The 19,569-nt window shown below is 42.9% G+C and overlaps 1 protein-coding gene across 1 annotated transcript in view; it reads right to left on the minus strand.

Moving 5' to 3' along the window:
* Window positions 1–19,348, minus strand: part of AGBL1 (AGBL carboxypeptidase 1) — a 272,002-nt gene extending 252,654 nt beyond the window's left edge. Inside the window, exon 1 of the mRNA XM_039557990.1 lies at window positions 19,111–19,348. Within this exon, the coding sequence (XP_039413924.1) occupies window positions 19,111–19,161 (51 nt within the window). The 5' untranslated portion in view covers window positions 19,162–19,348. The remainder of the gene's footprint in view (window positions 1–19,110) is intronic.
* Window positions 19,349–19,569: the final 221 nt, after the last annotated feature.

The following is a 19,569-nucleotide window of genomic DNA, read 5'->3' on the forward strand; positions in this document are numbered from 1 at the left end:
CCTCTGACAGATCATAGTACACAGTATTTAATACACAGTAGCATTTCTGTAGAACTTACATCTGAATTCTAAACTAAAGCTCTCTTTTTTGACTTGATCTGGCTACTCCAAAGTTGAGGAAATTCTGTATCGCATAGAAATGCTAAATGTGGGGTGGTTTTCCATGACAGTATCTCTTATTACTGGAGTTGAAGAACAATATATTTAAATTATAAAATCCCATCTACAAGAATATTGTCCTGTCTTTGCAGCTACAACCACGTGGAAGCCTTGAATTTGAGGAGAAGAAAAATTCCTAAGCTTATTTTAAAACTAATATAATTTAATTTTAAGACCAAGTTACCACCACACTTTGACATGACACATTCTGCTTTACAGTTACTTTAAATTTTTCACTAGAGGAAATAAGATATAATGCACTTGAGAAGAAGGAAACACATGATATCTACCACCCATCTGTGTGATACACTAGACCCCTTCTTTAATCCTCCTCCAAACAGATTTCACTGCTGTGATTCAAGAATTAATCACCAGTGTGTATTGCAATCTGAGGGATTTGGGTTAAGTCCTGGGTGTCTTAATTTCTGAACAGATGCAACACCATGCAAATTTCTAATATAATACAAAACTTGCATTTGAATAGCCTTGGTCCCAAAGAACTTCAGGATCACGTAAACTATAATGGAATAACTTTATTTTCAATTAAATTATGACAATAAGGTAAAATCTCACAAATATATGGCTCCTATGTTTCTGACTGTTGAACTGCTTCAGAAACTTAACCTACTTGGTAACTTAAACTAACCCGGTATCTGTTCTGGATATATGTGATCATTTTACCAGCCAAATTGATTCAACCATTCTTTGACACATTTAACATTATGCAACTGAATATTTAAGGCGAGTTGAGAAGTAACACCTAGCAAAAAAGAAACTCTAGAAAGAATGTCAGGGAAAATCTAATTCATATCTGTAACAATGACTATTATTGCAAATGGACACTTTTTTCCCAATGAGTCCCTGAAAAAGTCACAGCACAAACTGACAAGGTGCTGAGGATTGTGTAGATAATTAGGGAGCTGCAGTTCATACCACCTCCTTTGTTACAGTTGAAGAGGGTATGCATGGAGTGACACATGAGGATAGAGCAGGAAAATGATCAGTCTGCAGTCAGAGAAGGTGACTGCCAGCCTGGAGAAACAGATTTCCACCCCTGTCACAAAAATCCTGTAGGATGCTTGGCAGCTCCCTGCAACCAAATCTCCTTCTGTACTGGCAAACTATATGTGCCATTTTCTGCATGGAATCACTACGTTAGTGTCAATGTTTCCTAGTTTCTGTATCCTAAGCCTTGTATGTATTTTTAGATTTCTTTTTTTGCCATAATTATTAACAAAAACAAACTCCAAATCTCTGAAAAACAAGGTTTCTCATCATACTGGTTTTGGCCAATTAGCAGTTCTACCAAACTTTGACTGCTCAATATATATTTCATGATGGCATAAATGAGCAACAGGAACAAGAGGTATCAGCAGGGGGATGAGAGAAAAGAACAAGATGTGGTCAGGGAAGGGGAATGGAGAAACGAAGAAGAGTCAGGTGAGGATGAGACTGGAGCAAACAAGCAGAGAATCACTTCTGAAATGGGAACTTGGTGGAGGAAGGTCTGTGAGCACTGATGGCTTTCTAAAGGCTCACCTTGCTTTCACTCTTAGCTAAAACCAACAGGCAAAGTGCTTGTCTCATCCCCACCTCAGAGCTGGCCCATGCCCAGAGAGAGAGCCTGCTGTTTCTATTCGTTATTAACTCAACAAGCAGAGATCTCAGCACTGAATGTAAAAGTTCAGCCCTTTTATGATCCATGTTGAAATCAAAAGGCTCGATGTGATGGGATTACTGCTCCTTTCAGAGCCAAGACAAACAGAATACGTGGCTTCAATGAAATCCAGTAACTCTTGGTTCACCAAGTATTGCTGCCCTCACCTTGGAGGAGTCCGGATTTGTGCCACTGGCTCAAGGGACCACACAGCAAGGAAAGTCTGCAGCAGGGTCAGAGCAGTTCTGAACACCATTACTCTTGGGTAAGATATATAGTTTTAGTCCTATGTTAATCTTCCTTATTCATGTCTGTTCATTTGAGCTGTCTCAAGTCTCCTAGACTAAACAAAGAACATTCGGAGTTCTCTTCCCCAGAGTTTCTTGGCATTTTTTAGCATAGGGACTTAATAGTCAGGGGCAGATTGTCAGGAATGAAGAGCATCCATCAAATTTACTGACTCCAGGAAGACTTACTGTTATCAACACCTTTTTAAACATCAGGGTTGCCTAAATCAGACTGTCCTCTGGTTTTGTCTTGCTGCCTCTCAGTATCCCTTTCCTCTGTAGGTGGATGGATTACACATTAAGGTTTCAGTAATGAAGTCTTCATTGATTTATGCTCCTATTACACTGGGTTGTTTATTTTAACTGATTGGATTGTGGGTTCCTAAGCCATTAACACAAATAGTGATGACATAAGATATCCTCTGACTTTCCATGCACTTTATCCAGGGACTCAGGCAAACAAAGAACTTCAGGGAACATGAAAGATCAACCCTTAAAATGTGAAAATTAAAGCTGGGTGATATTGCCAAATATTTTACCTGAGTGTTTACTCTTGATATTTTAACATTAGCATTCTGTGTTGGTGCTTCATTGTTGCCCTTCCTCCTTGCACACTAGTGAAGGAATTGGATGACTCGTGTTGGCTGAAACAGTGGATAAAACCCCAGTCCCATTACAAATTCTAACATATTTCCCAGTAACTTTAGTGGCAGCACTGAATAATACAGACTTCTGCAGAAGAACAGAGCTCCCATTTATAATAGCAAGATAATACAGAAAAAAAACAGCCCTAAAGTTGCTACTGTCTTGCTAAATGGCAACTTGCCTGTTGAAAAGAAACAGCTCAGATTTTGACTAATTACCTTCGGGTTTTTGAAGTCATCAAAGATATTTGGACATTAAAATCTGTTAGAATCAATTGTTTAAATTAATACACATAACAAACTCTTTGTGGATGAATTGCCAACATATTCATTCATAAAAAATAATCAGTAAATCTTTTTGAAGAGTAAGTACAAATGCAAAAATCACAACTTGTGCCTGATCTAAAAAAGATGAATAGAGTAATTTCTTTAATGCAAATTTCTTACCCAGCTCTGGTAAAAATAAACACATTACTTATTTTTATTGAAAGAGCGATGTTTGATGGTTTAAGAATAACCAAAGAGAGGAGGGAAGTAAAATTCCTCTTGCTAAGTATTTTCCATTCCTGCCAGCGCTTACAAATGTTAGATTCAGCATCTACGTATGCACAGACTAATGAAGATACATTTGTTGTATATGGGTGGAACAAGAGCAGAGAAAAGTTCCCAGAGGCTTAAGTTAGATTACAAAATCGCTGACCTCCTGCAGGATTTCACTAAAAGGATTTACAGTTAGAGCCAAATTGTTACCTATTAACAACAGCCTGTAGTTGCCTCTCACAGCTTGTGGCTGGACAAAGGCTAAACTAGCAAAAACATCACTTCAGATATCAAGCATGGCTGTCCTTTTTGGTTAGAGTCCCTCATCTCTCTTAGCCTTACTCCAGCAAAGCTTTCTGTTGTCTTCACCCAACCAGGAGTATGACAGGGCTGAGCTCAGATGCATTTAATCAGCTCCTGGCTGAGAGCTCCTCTCTGAGCTTTTTCTGGGAACTAATCCCTGAAACACTGGGGTTAGCCTGGCAGAAGCTCCTCAGAGATAAACAGCAGGAGGATGGAGAAATCCAGGAATAAAAAATATCCCAGCACATTATTGTTGATACATTACAGGCAGCAAGTGATTAATTGGTGACATTGGGCTTGGAGGAAAACAGCTCCATCCCAACATTTCTGACTGGCAGCTCAGGTTATTTCACTGACCCACGATTAAGCAGGGAACAGCTCCTGTCTCCTTGTCCTGCTTCTGGGAACATGCCAAGACCAGCTGTTATTTACTCAAGACAAGATTATAAAATTGCTACTAAGCCACAGTAACAGGTAACCTCAGGGAAATCTCTGGGGATGTTTTGCACAAGACTCAGAAACCCAACAGAGGTGGGATTTTTCGTGTCCCCCCTGGAGGATAGCAGCCACCAGTGCCATTACCCTTCCAGCACTGCCTTCAAACAAAAACTTCCCATAAACTCAGTCTTTTGGGCTTTTGTGTCTTTTGCCCAAAGGCAAGTATTTCTCCAAATGAGACGCACAACCTACTGAGAGCGTTTGTTGGGAATCTAAACATTAATGCTGAAAAAAGGAGGACGCTCAGAAAGAAATCAAACAGCATTAATTTGTGCAGTGCGAGATTTACTAATAAATATTTTATTTGGGGGAAGAAATACAAAGCAGTTATTCCAATCACAAAAATAATGAATGCAAAATGAAAGAAGTCGCTCTTGCAAGACAACGCACAACATGATTTCTATCAATACATCTCTTAAATTAATTGTTAAATTGTCTCACAAAGCTGTGTGACTGCTTAGGAAAAAACTCCCAAACAAACAAGACAAAATGGTCTAATTTTAAAGAAAAGGTACTGCTTCACTGGGCTAAAAAACTTCCAGACCTGTTTGTTTGAGTCTTTTTTAGTGAGACTAAGGAATAGGATGTCCAGTTCCAGGGTTTGTTTGTTTACTTGTTTGTTTGTTTCTAAATAGCCTGTTTCTAAATACGGAAGCAGGATTTGACCTGTCCAAAATATATCCTCCTCTCTTCTCTTTCCCTTAATAAATTTGCTCACACAAATAGCAGTCGGCAGCCCAACTGCCTGTGTAATGAGACTTACATCTGCAAGTCAGATCTCTCACTCTCTGCACTCAAAGCCTATTGAAGAGAAATTCCGGTGCAAAATTAATACAGGTTAAAATCAAGAGCAGGTTAGAGGCTGAGCAGCATTACTCCTCACTGTCTTCTGAGACCTCTAGAAAATATTGGGTTCTAATTACTCTCTTAATGCTTAAATCAGAGTCCTCTGCCAGCAAGGGAGAGGTGCCTACCAAACCCAACTGCTGGGCACAGCCACTCACCGCTGGCATTATGGATTTGCCAGCTGGATATCTTCTTCCTACAGCTGACTATCTAGCCTTACAATAACTGTGAAGCCAGGTTTGGTGCCTTATGTTCTGTGCTTTGTCAGAGTAAATTGCTTTTTCTAATTTAAGAGGAGCTAAAAATTCACACTTAAATAAGAGAGCGAAATACCCTGGAGAGTTTCTTGTCTGTATGCTCCCATCCTCAGCTTCAATATTCAGCCAGCTAACTGTGATTTCTTCTTGTTGGAAGGTTATTATCCACAGTATTTGTTACATGGAGGCTTACGGGGGAAAAAAGGGTTCAGGGACCTCTGAAATATCAGTAGGCAACGGCAAAGTAAGGGAGGATTCCAATTAAAGTGATTATAGCCTGAATTTTGTCATAAGTGGAGCACCTTCTTAACAATACTACCATCATCCAGCTTTAGAAGGATCCCAAGCAATTATGGTCAAGTTGCCCCTGCTCCCAAAATACCCAACCAAACATCCTCAGCATCACCACAGGGGTCACCATCCTCTGTGGTGAACAGTACATGCATTTCTTTGTCCAAATCTGGATTTCCTCTTCTGAGGAGTCAGATAGGCCTGAGCAAGCCAGGAAACTCAGAGGAGACATGGAAGGAAGAGGGGCTATTTAAAGCCTTGGAGAGGAGGACCTTGCTGCTCTGGGAGTGTCCTAAGTGACCTCTTTAATCCTGGGAGAAAGGCGTCCACAGCTGTGGGGGATCACGTAGCCCTCAAACTGTACCCAGGGCAGCCAAGGGGCCTCCAGGGACAGGACACGTGGCCCGGCAACTTCTTGCTCCTGTTCCCAAGCCTTGGAGACGAGTCCCTCTCGCTGGCCCTGGCCACCCCTGTGAGGCATGGCAAGCACCCCACTGAGCCAAGCGCCAGACATTTCCTTCCCTACTGATGCTTCACACTAAGCCAAGCCCAAGGCAGAAATTATGGGGTTTATATCAGAGAATATAGCAAATACTCATTAAAAATGTCCCTCCCTCTGGCCTGCTGCAATCAGGTGGGCAGCTTTTTTCATGGCTTGCAATGACCTGAAGGTTTGGGTTTTTCTCACCCTTGTTTGCACTTGGGTGTGATAACCTGGAACATCTTTTTCAACAACGAACCAGAGCACTGCTGGGTGCAATTATTCCAACATTTCACAATGGGTGGCAGCTCATCCAGGTGGCTGAGCAGGAGTAGTGCCTCAAAGCAAACTTCTAACATGCAAATAGACAGGGCTTTGCTCCTATTCACTGGGCTTCAGGACTTCTTCTCAAATGATACAGGCTACACTCTGCAGGACTGAACTGCTTCAAGGCAGAGATGGGCAAATTCCAAACTTACATCCCAAAGTCTTCAAAACACTGAAGGTGTTGAGATGAAACAGCTTGGCTTGAGCTGATCTCTAGCCAAAATAACTTGGTGAATAACATGGTGGAAATCATCTGTGCCAAAGAATCTTACTAAATTTAATGCAATTAATTGCACTAACATAACACCTTTCATCAGAGGATCACAGACTTCTTCACAAATATTAGGTAACACCTGCCCAACAGCATCCCTCATCAAGATCAGATTGTTTCTTATTTTCCTGGTGGGAAATATCACCCTGTGGTGGGAACTTCACTTAGTCAATGCTTAAGAGGATGGCTGGCAGAGCCAGGATAGATATTACAACAAACTGAAGCAGAAACACTGTGTGCACAGAAGTACTGTGGCTCTCAATCACACACTTCCTTCCATTTATTTGTGGGGAGATCAAAGATTTCCTTCCTCGAGATCAGTCTTCTCCTCCCAACTTCCCAGAAGTAAGTGCAGCAGGAAAAACTATCCCCTGCAAGGAATACTGATGCCAGACTGGGAGAAAAAAGAGCTGCTCCCCACCAGAGGATCCCAGAGCTATTTGAAAAGAGATTCATCCTTGTGCCAAGGGATGAGGAAGATGCTCATTTAATTAATCCATACTGGAATTAGGAAGCACATAGACCAGGACCTGATCTTTTTCCAAAGGATCTTTTACTGTGTCAAACAGACTCAAAGGTGTTTCACCTAGCTTCAGAGCAAGGTTGTTCATCTCAGTGCCACCTTATTAGTGTGTCACTCCAATAAAATATATTCACGTCCAGATATCGGCAGGAATTATGCCCTGACAGACTTCAATATCTTGGATACTGTTGGCAACGTAAACTGCTTTTTTTCTCTCTTTCTTTTGTCATGCCAAAATTCCCTCAGTGTTCTCAAAGAAAAGCTTGTCCTTATGCAGAAGTTCCTCCTGATACAAAGTTCCTTTGTGTCACTTGCTCCTCTCACTAATGCTCCTCTAATAGAGCAATTACTTTATTATGCAGAAATGGTGGTAAAACACATTATTATATAACCCTCAAATGCTTCTGTCAAATTGGAAGTGTTAAAAGAATGAGGAAACTTTGAGATAAATCAAAACACGTGATACTCTGCAAAAGGCTTTTAGACTTTCTTTTGAATATTTCTAATGTTCTTTCTGTAATTTCTACTCCAGATAAATTCTCCCAGGCTTTATCTCTTCTTTCACAATAAGTTACCTATGACACCTAAAGATTTTGACTGGATTTAATGTTATATTTTTTTTGCTCTTTTTTGCTCTTTTTAATCTATTTTTATATTAATGCCAAGATTATCCTAGCATATGCCTTTCACACTCTCTTAATAAGTTTCTGTAAGGCATTAACCATTCTTGCACAATGAATTCTATATGCATGCCAGCACCTACTGTTTATTGCTGTTTCTTGGATTTATTCCTATGTTTTATATTACTTTTGCTGTTACTGAACTAATTTTAAATAGTAATGTTTCATTCAAATGCCACTGTTACAGATATTTAACACAATTGCCACCCAAATTTAATAGGGAGGGATCTGTTTTCTCCTTTCATTTTTAGGTTTATTTTCCCCTACCAACGACAAAAAAGCAACATGAAATATGCTACTGTCTTTCTTTTTGTGAGATTTGATGGGTGTCAGTCCAGAGAACACTCTGTCTTTCAAAGAAGAAGCACATTTGGGAATTGACAAACTTTTTTACAAGCAATGGCATTTCTCAAAGTACAAGTGAGTCGGGAGAATCTTGGAAAATTTCCAGGTGTACTCGTTTTTTAATAAAACCACGGATTTTTGAATGCTGTAGCAAATGTGAGTATGTGCATGTGGAAATAAATAGCCATAATTAGGGTGCTGCTATCCTTACCTTCTCTGGGACGTTCCTGGTTGGACCACACATGATAAAGCCCACAATCCCTGTGTCTAATTCAGTCTGCCCTGGCACTTGCCTGTGTTCAGTCCAGGCTTCTCCCTGTATTCCAGTGCAAACACTCCCACTTGCTACACATTATTCTGACACTGACTTGTACAGGCTGAAGATGAGGATCACTGTAAGGTACATTCTGGTTTAGAAAAACACCAGTCCTTTCTCTTGCCAAGACAAGTGTCCTTATGTGTCAATCTACCCCACCTCCCAAAGCGCCTTCTGGAACAGCCCACGCAAATGCTTTTAATCAATCACATTTAATAACAATGATTGAGGTATGGGCAGTGGAGACAAGCCACTAATAACTATTGTTAGTCACAGCTTATTTTCTTCAGAGATGGAACCTGAAAGTGAAAATGATGAACCTATTTTTCCCATCCAGTCTAAGTGAAAAATCAAACAACAAACGAAACTCGGCATCCATAATGAATAGCAAACTGTGTTTTGAAATTCTAATGATTTAAAGTAATATTACCAGTAATGTAAAGCAGAACTTCTCTTTAGCTGCATTGCTGAGACCCATCCGTCTAGATTTAAACAGCAATCTCTTAACAGCAAAGCCCTCATTTCTCTGAAAATGTTGCCAAGTTTTTAAGAGGCATGACAGGGGTATGTCATTTTCCATCCAGAAGGCAACAAAGCTTTTTATCTCCTTTTTCTTCAGTCTACACCCCATGCAAGACACCCAGCAGCAGCAAGCCAATGCCACCACGCTAAAGACAGGCATGTTTGGGGCTTTATTTGGCCCTTGTTACTTCATTCAGTGGCTCAGAAGCACCTGCAAACCAAGTGTTGGTCAGTCAAGCTAAAAGGCATTTTATTAATTCCATGAATGAGCCCACGGCTCTGTTTGTGCTCCAGGAAAAGGGACAGGAGTTATATTTTAAAATATTCACCTCTACACATTCTGCTGGGATCCCCTGTGGAGTCCACCCAACCAAAGTCCTCGGGCTGTCTCTTCTGAGAATCTCTCGCATGGAATGGGCTGAACATGCAATGGCACAATGGGCTGATCTCTCAGAGAAAGGTGAATTCTTCAGTGAATACCCAGCAGGAGATTTGATCTATCTCAGAATCCACCTTTCATGCCTGCATCCATTGCCAGCAGAGAGAGATCACCAAAAAGTTGTTGTTGTGTCCTATTTTATCTAAGCATGTTCCCAAGGAGACCTGTTGGTGTAATAGTGCTCTACAGGCTTTGTAGGACATAGCAGGGGACTCTCAGCTAGGGAGATTTCCAATTGTTTGATCACCCAGCCATGCAGACCTTTTAGAAAAACCCTCCAGAGTTTTCAGTCAGTGAGGTACAGCTGCTGCTGCGAGAGCTTTTGAAACAAGCTGTTAATAATCATGGTTTTCATCTCAAAGAGAAGTCGTTTTAATGCATCTCTGCATCCAGCTGTCCCCTTGAAGTCCCTGTGCATCGTGGAGAGATCAAATGACCTTAGCCATATGGGAAGAGAAATTGTCAAAGAAAACAAAGCCAGGAACACATTCTCTTTCTCATTTGTCACCTCCAGCTCCCTCCCCCACTTGCAGAACTTCAACATGGAGCAGGAGGCCATTCAAATTGCAGAAGATTGTCCCAAAGAGAAGGTCAGATAAACCAGGGCAGTAATGCTGCTTTCCCCTAGCCTCTCCAGAAACTCTCTCCATATGGATGGTGCTGGTTTATTCCTGGAAGAATTGAAGGTTGAAAGAGGCAGTTCAGTTTGTTCCTCTGACTTCATCAGATCAGCATTTTAATCATAGGGAAAGGTCAGGTGGTCCATTCTCCCTCCTCCCCGCCTTTGAAGTGAGACAGGTGGGCATTCACCATGCCAAGCAAACTGCTTACAGGAGGATATCTCACTCCCTGTCAATCTTCCACTTGCCAGGTTAATCCTGAATAAAATGGAGGGCCAGCTTTATCTTCACTGAAAATCTGCTGCTTTGGCCTTGCAGCAGGAATCCCATAAAAACCACAGAAGATGGTAGAGGACAACAGACACTGCACTGATTTTACCCAGGCTGCACGAGTGTCATCTGCTCTGGGAGTGAGTTGTTCCACCCTTTGATTTGGGAAACAATGTGAGCTAATGTTTCCTTTGCCCTAACTTGACAGATGAACCTTATCTCCATCTACAGTCCGAATGAAGAAAGCAAGAGGCACAGACATTGAATGAGTTTCATGGGGTTTGTAACAGTTCTGAAATAAACCCTAGGGCTCTTGCTTCAATACAGCACCATTCCCTTCTTTGAAAGGAAAGGAATAGGCACCAGAGAGTGCACTGAGCTGATGGGCCATGGGGAGAAGAGTCTGTCTCAGTTTACTACAGGGATCAAATTCCCACTGGGCCCAGTGGGAAAGCCTTTGCCTGTAAATTACACCAAAAATTAATGTGCATAAAAGGCTTCTCAGAAGTTGATTGCAGTAAAACACAATACTGTGGTGTTTCCATGTCAGGAAAAAACCCCATATGTTCTGGTTTCAAAGTATCACTTGTTGAAAGGCAGGGGGAAAAAAGCCAAGATTTCTTTGGTAGAGCAGTTATTTCTCCCGCAGGACTTGTGTCAGAATTACTCAATTTTCTAATAAGAATCATCATGAAAGCTTTACTGTTCTCATTAATTCCACCTCAAACTACACCACCTTTTGAAAATAAGGCTGTGTTCTTCCAGGAGAACAGACCATGAGAAGAAAAAACCTGTCATTTTTCTCTAACCCCCCGAAGGGAAGGAGGTTTAGCTTTGCCCATGGAATTTCTTATCAAGAAAATGTTATTCTATTAATCAATAGATGGTCTAAAACACTAATTCTCTTTTTTGTAACTTAGTAGTGCCTGTGGGCAGAAGAATCTCCACTATGTTATCTTTGTCCTCTCTAGAAGATATCTTATGAAATCAATGACAAATTCTTGGTTTCTGACACCTTGATTTCTATATGGTGTGGTAGGTCCCCACTCAGTAAATCAAAAGTTGTAACAGCGCACAGATCAAAAGGAAATACTAAGTCACAGATATGAATGTGCTCTGTCTCCATCCCCCTCTGGAGGAGAATGACCAAGTTTCCCTTATTTTAAGAGATGATCTTCATCACATTATACTTTCCTTCCCAAAACTCTACTAAGATAAATTGTTTTGCTGGTATGAAAAGGAAAAGGGTTATCCAGTTCTTGGAGATTTGGATCTCCACCCAAAGAATGCACCTAGATTATACTTATGTTGACTTCCTATAAAATGAAACAATCAGGGGGATAAACCCAGATTTTTAATAACAGAAAATGTCTACACATATTTTATTGATTTGGATTCATGTTCTTGCTTCAGTGTCATCTCAAATTAAACTGTGTTTTCTGAAATAAACTGTCTCTTCTGAAGCAGCAGCACAGTAATGCTCTCTGTGGCACACAAAGCTTCCAGAATTGCAGGCACCAGTGTCAGCTGGACAATACAGTTCAAGAACCTACCACATTGCTTACCCCTAACACTCACTCCTCACCTCCTGCAGCAAACTTGGTTTCTCTGTGGGGAGAAGGGAGGCCGCCTGGTGGGATACTGCTCCTGGTCTCCTTGGAGAAGGTTGTTACTCCCGCTCACAGAATGCCTCACCAATTCCCAGGACCATTCTGGCCTCACAGTGCCCTGGGGACTGAAACCAGCCTGCTTTGCCCGGGAATCACAGCTCCCCATCCTTCCCTGCAGAGATGAGCTGCGATCCCGGCGCGCAGAGTGGCTCCGCTGATGCACCAGCGCCTCCGTCCTCAGGCCCGTTGGGCCCTGTGGGCAAACAGGTGCAAATAGACTGTCTGTGAGACAAGTGCTTATTAAAAGAACAGGGGAAGGCAAGAGAGAATTATTTGCTATCCTGGTCTGGTGAGAACAGCATAGTCACGAGACCAGAGTCTGGCAGAGCCCAGTGACACATATGGGCACGTGGGGTGTGCGTGGATTTGGGATTCTCAGAGCCTGAGGGTCCCAGGTGTGCACACACCAACCCTAACAGACCGAGGAAAGGGACACCTCTGCCCAGGATCACACCCAGTTCCATGAGCAGCTACCAGCAAACACTGCCTTATTCTGCATTTCCACTGACTGCTCTTGGAGCCCTGAGGAAGGAGCAGCTTTTACCTGCACTTCCAGAGGCTTAAATCACCCCCCGATTCCATTGCAAGAGTAATGATGGTATGAGTTGTGTTATCTATCCTGGCACAAACAGGTGTGATCACACAAAGGCAGCGTGTCTATGATAACAACAACTCCAGGAGCAATTTCCAACCCTGTTATCCCAGACCAAGCAACAAAATATCCCTCCCCATCTCTTAAACTCCTGCTATGTGTATGAAATTATTTTCTTTCTGTTAACACACATCAGTAAAATCTCTGCTGGTGCCAGTAGACACTGCTGGAGTCAACCATTATCAGCCCATATGTTTTTCAATACAAGCAACTTTTTGTGTGCACTTTGCTGAGCACAATATAATAAACTTTAATTCAAAATGCCCATGAACACATTTTCTACGACAGATATTTTTTCCTATTATAGATAAAACCAAGAGGACTGGACCAAGGCATCAGACAGAAAAATGTGTCTAAGCCATCACAACAAATGCAGCATAATATACAGAAAATAACATTATGCTACACAAAGACACACAAGTAAGACCTATTCAGGCAAACACCTCTCTGTAGGAAAACATCTCTTCATGTATTTCAAAGAGGGAAATTATTGAAACCTGAGAAAAAGAGAGGGTGGAAGTTTTCCATTGACATAGAAATATTGATGTAATGTATAAATACATCTGTAGGCATAGAAAACACCTAGGGAGGCTAGATAACCACCAGTAATTGTTCTCAACTTATAAATAGAGAAACATATGTTTTTAAATCTATTTTCATACTGTATGTGAAAGGTAAGCAGTTTAAACAAATACATATACCTATCTCCATTATGTGGTTTATTCTATTAATTTTTTTGTGTCTACAGTGCAGTAGTTGTACCAAAATACACAATATTGAGTTGCATGACATGGCATAATGTGCCATTATATTACATCCAAATAGTCTAAGCTAAACAGATTGGCCATAAGCATAAAGTCAGCCCCTCAACAGCTAAAAAGCACCAGTTTTAAAGCATTCCTGATATTTCATTTGGTCCCCTGGAGTAACTGCACTTTTTAATTTCCACATGACAACTTGTTTTATTTCACAAAACCTCTGCTTCAGGATGAGCAGTGCCTGCTGCCTGGTAAATCACCCCATGCAGCATTTTGTCCTCATCATTTAGCATGTGGTTCTGTGCATTATTTATTGTGCAGGATCCAAGCCCTGCACTGAAAACAGATTATTAATTTGTTTCTCTCTTTTTTTTTTTAACTGTGCTGTCACCAGAACTTCAAGGTTTTGTTTTTTTTCCCCAATGTTCATTGCCTGATTTCTCAAACACTGATGTGAGGCATGGTAGGATTATTTGCCATGTTACACATGATTAGCTCAGAAGCAGAGGTTTATAATCCATTTTTCCAGACTGGCACTTGACTGATCCAGCAACATGGCTATCCTGTCACATTTGCATTGCTGCAGGAAGGGAGAAAGGGCTCTCCTCGACCATTCATGACACAGTCTCATTTGTCCTCAAAGCACAAGCCATCCTAGACAAGGATGAGAGACAGCAGAAGACGAACAGAGCTCCACTTCCCTTGTCTGACACGGAAAGTTCTGCTGAGGCTCAGACTGTGACGCACTCTTGTGCTCAGCTCAGCCATCACTGCTGCTGCTCCAATCGGTCTCTGGGTACATTTTGCACCCCAAGGTCCTGAATTCTTATTAATTCAGCCACAGAAAATTCTGGATAGCCCATCTGGAGGCATTTTCAGAGTAGCTGAAAATGTGCCAATGATTTGGCCAGCCCAGGGACAGAGAGCAATTCTGGTCCCAGCTCAGTCAGTGGAAGGGTTTCAGCAGAGTCCAAGACCTGTTGCAGCTTCCTCTGAGGACTTTTGGTGCTCTGCACTGATTCACAGGAGTGACAAACCTCAATATTTCTTCTGTGGCCTGGCAGGAACTTGGGATTAATGTATGGATGCTAGCCTCCTTTCTCCTTTCTTGCTTAGCAGTGCCCTGAGGTGGTGAGCCACGGGCTGTAGGGAAGAGCTCTGGCTTACCTTCAGGTTCTCCCTGGACAGGGAGGAGATGACAGTGGAGGTGGGAAGGAAAAGCAGTGGCCCTGAACACTGGGGTGGGGGCCTGCACTACCTCAATAGGATTGTTTATACAGGATTATGCCTTTTCTTCCATGGTTATAGCCAAAAACATGTTCTTGCAGCCTAGGGGGCATTGGCAGTAGAGACATGAAAAAGCTGCACCCACTATTTCTCCTTGAACCCTACAAGCCAAATGTGTCCCTGTCCTAACTGCACTTCTTCTGCTGCTCCAAAGCTAGAATAGTTTTTGTAAGGAATTGCAGCAGTAAGTCCACTGCTGCTCACTTTAGGTACAACGATCTCAGTAAAACTCAGTTAATGAATCACATAAAAATGGCCATCTGGTTTTGAGTTGATTTTTGTTCCCTCTAAGGCTATTCCACCAAACCCTGCCTGCCAGGCTGCCTCCCAAAAACACAGATCCAAACTTTGAGCTCCTCCATCCTCAACCCAAATGAGTGGCCATTCTGTTGTTACCTGAGCAGTTCCTGGGATTTTTTGCATCTGTTTCTCTCAAAGCCAGGAATCTCAGCAGCTCTGCTGACAGAGTAAGTGCAAGGATGCAGGAGGAGACAAAAGCATTTTGCAAAATGCATTTCTATTCATCATCGTTGGAGCAGCACAGATACCTTCTCACTTGTCCTTAGGATAACAATAGCTCTGCCTTGTCAGCCAGCCAGCACAGCAGCTCGGAAGGGGCAGCACAAAAGGTGAGAGCTTCAAGTCAGCAAACAGCAGGTCCTGTGTCTGTTCTGCTGGACACTGTGGCCACTCACAGACAAATCCCTTTGCAAAAACAACATCTGCCACTGATACATAAGATTTGCATCTTTTCCCTGTCAAACCACAGCATTTGGGAACCTGTGAAGTCCAACACAGTAAGACACAGCTTGAGCCAAAGATCTGCCAACGGCCCCGGGGGCTGCCAGCTTTGCAGAATATGTGAACGGGGACTGTGGCTTTGGGAAACATGTGAAAACCACGCTGAGAGCCAACAGGAAATCTGGGACTCCTCAGGCAACACAATGTACCCTGCCATGGAATAAGGAGATGTTCTCGGGGGTAACCAAGGCATGGGCAGTGAGGAGGAGAGCAGGGAGAAGGAAAGGGAAGAATCAAAATGCTTCTTTTTTGTCTAAATGATCAGAGGGTGGGGTGAGACGAAGGCCAGGACAACCGGGAGATGGAACTAGAATAATCTACAGTCTCAAGGGATTCAACAGTCTGGGTCACAAGGCAAGATGCTGGCTCCAGTTTTCTATTGCTCTTCTTAGCAAGTACCAGCTGTTTTTAACTAACACCCAGATATCTCCTCCTGGTATTAAAATAACCAAGAGATCTAATCCCACATCTCTTGGGATTTTGTATTGAGGAGGCTGACCATGAAATGGGATGTCAGACATTTTTGCCTGGTCAAAAACCATACATGGGGTGGGTGTTTATTTCTGCCATGCTTTGACCAGGGACTGGGGTGAGAGTGGCAACCAGCCCAGCCTTTATTGAGGGACTGCATTGTCCATGTATGAAAGACAGAGCAGGGCTGGATTGGGGCTGAGGAGCTCGATGTCATGCAGTGAGAGATGGGAACAGAAACGGGTAACACTATCCAAGCCAGAGGGATGAGAGGTGCTAATTGTAGGATCACACTTAAGGGGAGAGTCAAGAAGAGAGAGCAAAGAAGGCAGCAGGGTTAGAAAGAAAATGCGAAATGACAGTAAAATCCTCAGAGCTTGGCTCTGCCATACTGACACAAAACCTGTGAGATGGGGAGAGGTTTTCTTAAATCTGAAATTCACATTTTTAAAACTGAACATTGTAAGCAGTGAAGCACTTTTTACCTAGAGATCTGAAATGTCACATCTTCCCTGCAGTGACATTTTGGTGACAAAATGCAGCTGTGCTTTGAAAGGAGTTTTTGCTATTCACCTTGTCACTTTGCAGAACATCCGTAGCACGTGGCACTTCCAGGGGTTTGAGCTGTCTTTGGAGGATCATGTTCCTTCATAGCACTGGGAACAGTTTTGAAGAACTCAAAAAATGTGTTTCTTTCCATGACTAGAGCAGTTGTTCAGTTACAAAATGCACAGTGTTCTGGATTTGTTCTGCTTGATACTGCCCTTACCAAAGCCAGGCTGAGTCTAGGGGTGAAAGTGTCAATGCCAGGAAGAAATGAGGGAGATCCCTCCCCCAGCAGAAGGTGACAGGCCCTATCTCAGGTCTGGACATTCCTCCAACTGGGAATAAAAATCTGTGCCAGTGCTTGGAAGGGAGTTAGAAATCAAGCCCTGTGTGAGTGACTGATGGAGAAAGGATGTTTTTATTCTGAGTTTATAAAGACTGGCTGAATGGTCCGTCATTCTTCACCTGAAAGCTTCCTGCATTCAAAGCAATATTATGTGCTAACAGAAATGGAAAATACCCAGTAATACCCTGCAGAATAGCCTGCTGTAAGCAGCAGATATGTTCTTCATGCCCAATAAAAGAATATGAACCAGCACTGACAATCCAGCAGGTCACAAAAACAAAGCAACCATGTTCTGGACAGCTGTTGCAGAAAATAACGAAGTGTGGAGAGATGTTATCAGCAAAGGCAAACATCAACCAAAGTTATTATTTCCCAGGCCAATACTTTCCAACTGTGTCAGGAAAAGGTATTTTTTATCACCTGATTTTTTAGCAAAGATAGGTAATGGTATTACAAAGTTATGCTGGTAATTTTTTGGCTGCAGGTAGGGGAAGGAGGTGAATCAGAACATGTAATTGTCATCAACCCCTTACCTTCTACCCTTCAGCACCCAAGCCTCTGCATTAAAGTGAAGATATAACAAGAAATACTTTTTATTTTCTCCAAGTGAATACAGAATTTTTGGAAATAAAGGTCTCGTACCAAGGTGGGATTTTGTAAACGCTGGGGATGAATGCTGTGCTAACTTGTGGTTTTACCAATACCATGCCTGCAGTGCTTCTATTTCTAGTTTAGACCTCCATGTAGCTTTGTCAATGAATTGCATATGTGATTTTAAACTATAGCTTCCAATTTAGATCTGGGTCTTGTCCAATTCTGTTCCCAGATTATGCAGAGAACACCAGGACTGTTATGTTAGAGAGCATAAGAAAAAACAGATGTGCACTCAGGTCTCAACTATCTAAAGAAAGAGGGAGAGGACTATAACCAGCACAAATATGATCTAGTACAAAATATGAATTAAATAAGCTGTAACAACATAGGGCAAACAAGTTACACTGCCAAAATATAAAAGGATGGCAGGATAATTTTCTTCAGCGTGCCAGTTTACCCGCAGAACTCACTGGCATAAGGGGTTACAGAGGGCAAACCAGTGTTTGATATGAGAAATAAAAGTTGCTGACAGTTACATAAGCTTGGATAAATACATCAAGGTTGATCATCCCCCACAACTATAGTTTCAAAGCCAATTGCTATCAGCGGGTTTTATAACCTCCTCTACATGCTTGTAGCTGGTCATAGAGACCTCCTGAGACACAGGGCTGGGAGACAGGAATCCTCGGGCTGACCCAGGTGGGTCAGTCTGTTTTGCACACCCTCTCCCTCATTTTCTGCGTCTGCAATGTGTGAGGCTTTGATGGCACCTGTAGCAGTCAGAGGATGCTGCTGTCTCAGACATGAAACTGCTGTCCCCACAGGGCTCTGGCCCACATCAGCACAGCTGCACACAAGGGCTCAGGGCACCTGAGGAGTGTGCACAAGTGGCTTTTCACCATGACTGTCTAAAAGCTGCTTTATATGCAAGCAGCTTGTCCTGGCAAAGCAGTTCCGACCCATCCCTCATGACAAAACAAGGCTTATAAAAGCTCAGGTTCCCTCCCAAAACATGCTCCCTATTTCATAGAGTAGCTCATGCCACAACCTGGGCATCTTCTCCTGCCAGGAGGAACATATCCTTGTGGTGGGAAAAGAGAACCAGACATTCCTTCATCCCATGGCCAAGCTTGTCCATCAGGTATGATCCTGGACTTGGACACTTCCCTCTGGTCCTCAGGACCATTCACTGAGCACACCCAACACCAGCACCTCACTGATCTCAGCTTCGAGAGTTTTTCTCACTTCCCTTGAGTGCTTGAGGGTCCTGGTGCAGACAATTTGACAGGGAGAAACTTGCTCCTTGCAGGCAGATCTGTTTACGCGTCCCCCTCAGCCCTCGGACGTGCCGAGCTCAGACTGACAGCGCTGTCAGCTCCCATTCATTTCACAGTGGCCGATGCCTCACACCTCCCTGCTCCCCTGCTGAACACAACGAGACCTTGGGAGCGGAGCCTCTGCCCTCAGATGGGGCCCAGAGATGGACGCATAGCAGTAATTGCCAGCACACATCGCTGAGCAGTGAAACTTCACTTCATAAAGGCTTTTCAGGGTGGGATGTGCAGGTCAGGGCTCCCACACGCTGATGCTTTTAGAGCCAAGCCAGCCAGGACCTCGTACCAACAGCCTCAGCCCAACAGGTCACTGATGGGGAATTAAAGAGGAAAACAAGCCCAAGAGCCTCTCTTGTTAGTTCAAGCCGTTCTTACCTGGAGGGTGGAGAGAAGGACTTGCAAGCCACTGGCTTCTTGTTCTGCCATGCTGCTCCCCACTCACACTCCCTCCTTGTAGCAGCAGACACAAAGCAGCTCGAAAGCCAAGCTGCCAACTTGCCTTGCTGCTGCCCCTGCGTTGTTTAAGAAACGAAGAACTAAACACAGATCCCCAGACACACGCACACTGCTACCACCAATAATCACAGCAATGCAACTCTAGACCTCAGCAGGAGAGATAAATGTACCCCCTCCCTCCCAGCTCTCCCACTGTGACGAGAAGATTAATTCCTATATAAAGAATCCCGGGGATTAAGTAAAGTGCCCAGGAAAGGTCTGGGTGCTTGATGTGTGGTAAGGGGAGTGTGGGGAGGGTGGCAATAGCAACAAGAAAGCAGAAGAGCTACAAACCTCAAAGAAAGCCAGGGAGAAGGGAGGGAGCGCGCTGGCTGCCTG

This window comes from Corvus cornix, chromosome 10, assembly GCF_000738735.6.
Source record: "Corvus cornix cornix isolate S_Up_H32 chromosome 10, ASM73873v5, whole genome shotgun sequence".
Taxonomy (NCBI): domain Eukaryota; kingdom Metazoa; phylum Chordata; class Aves; order Passeriformes; family Corvidae; genus Corvus; species Corvus cornix.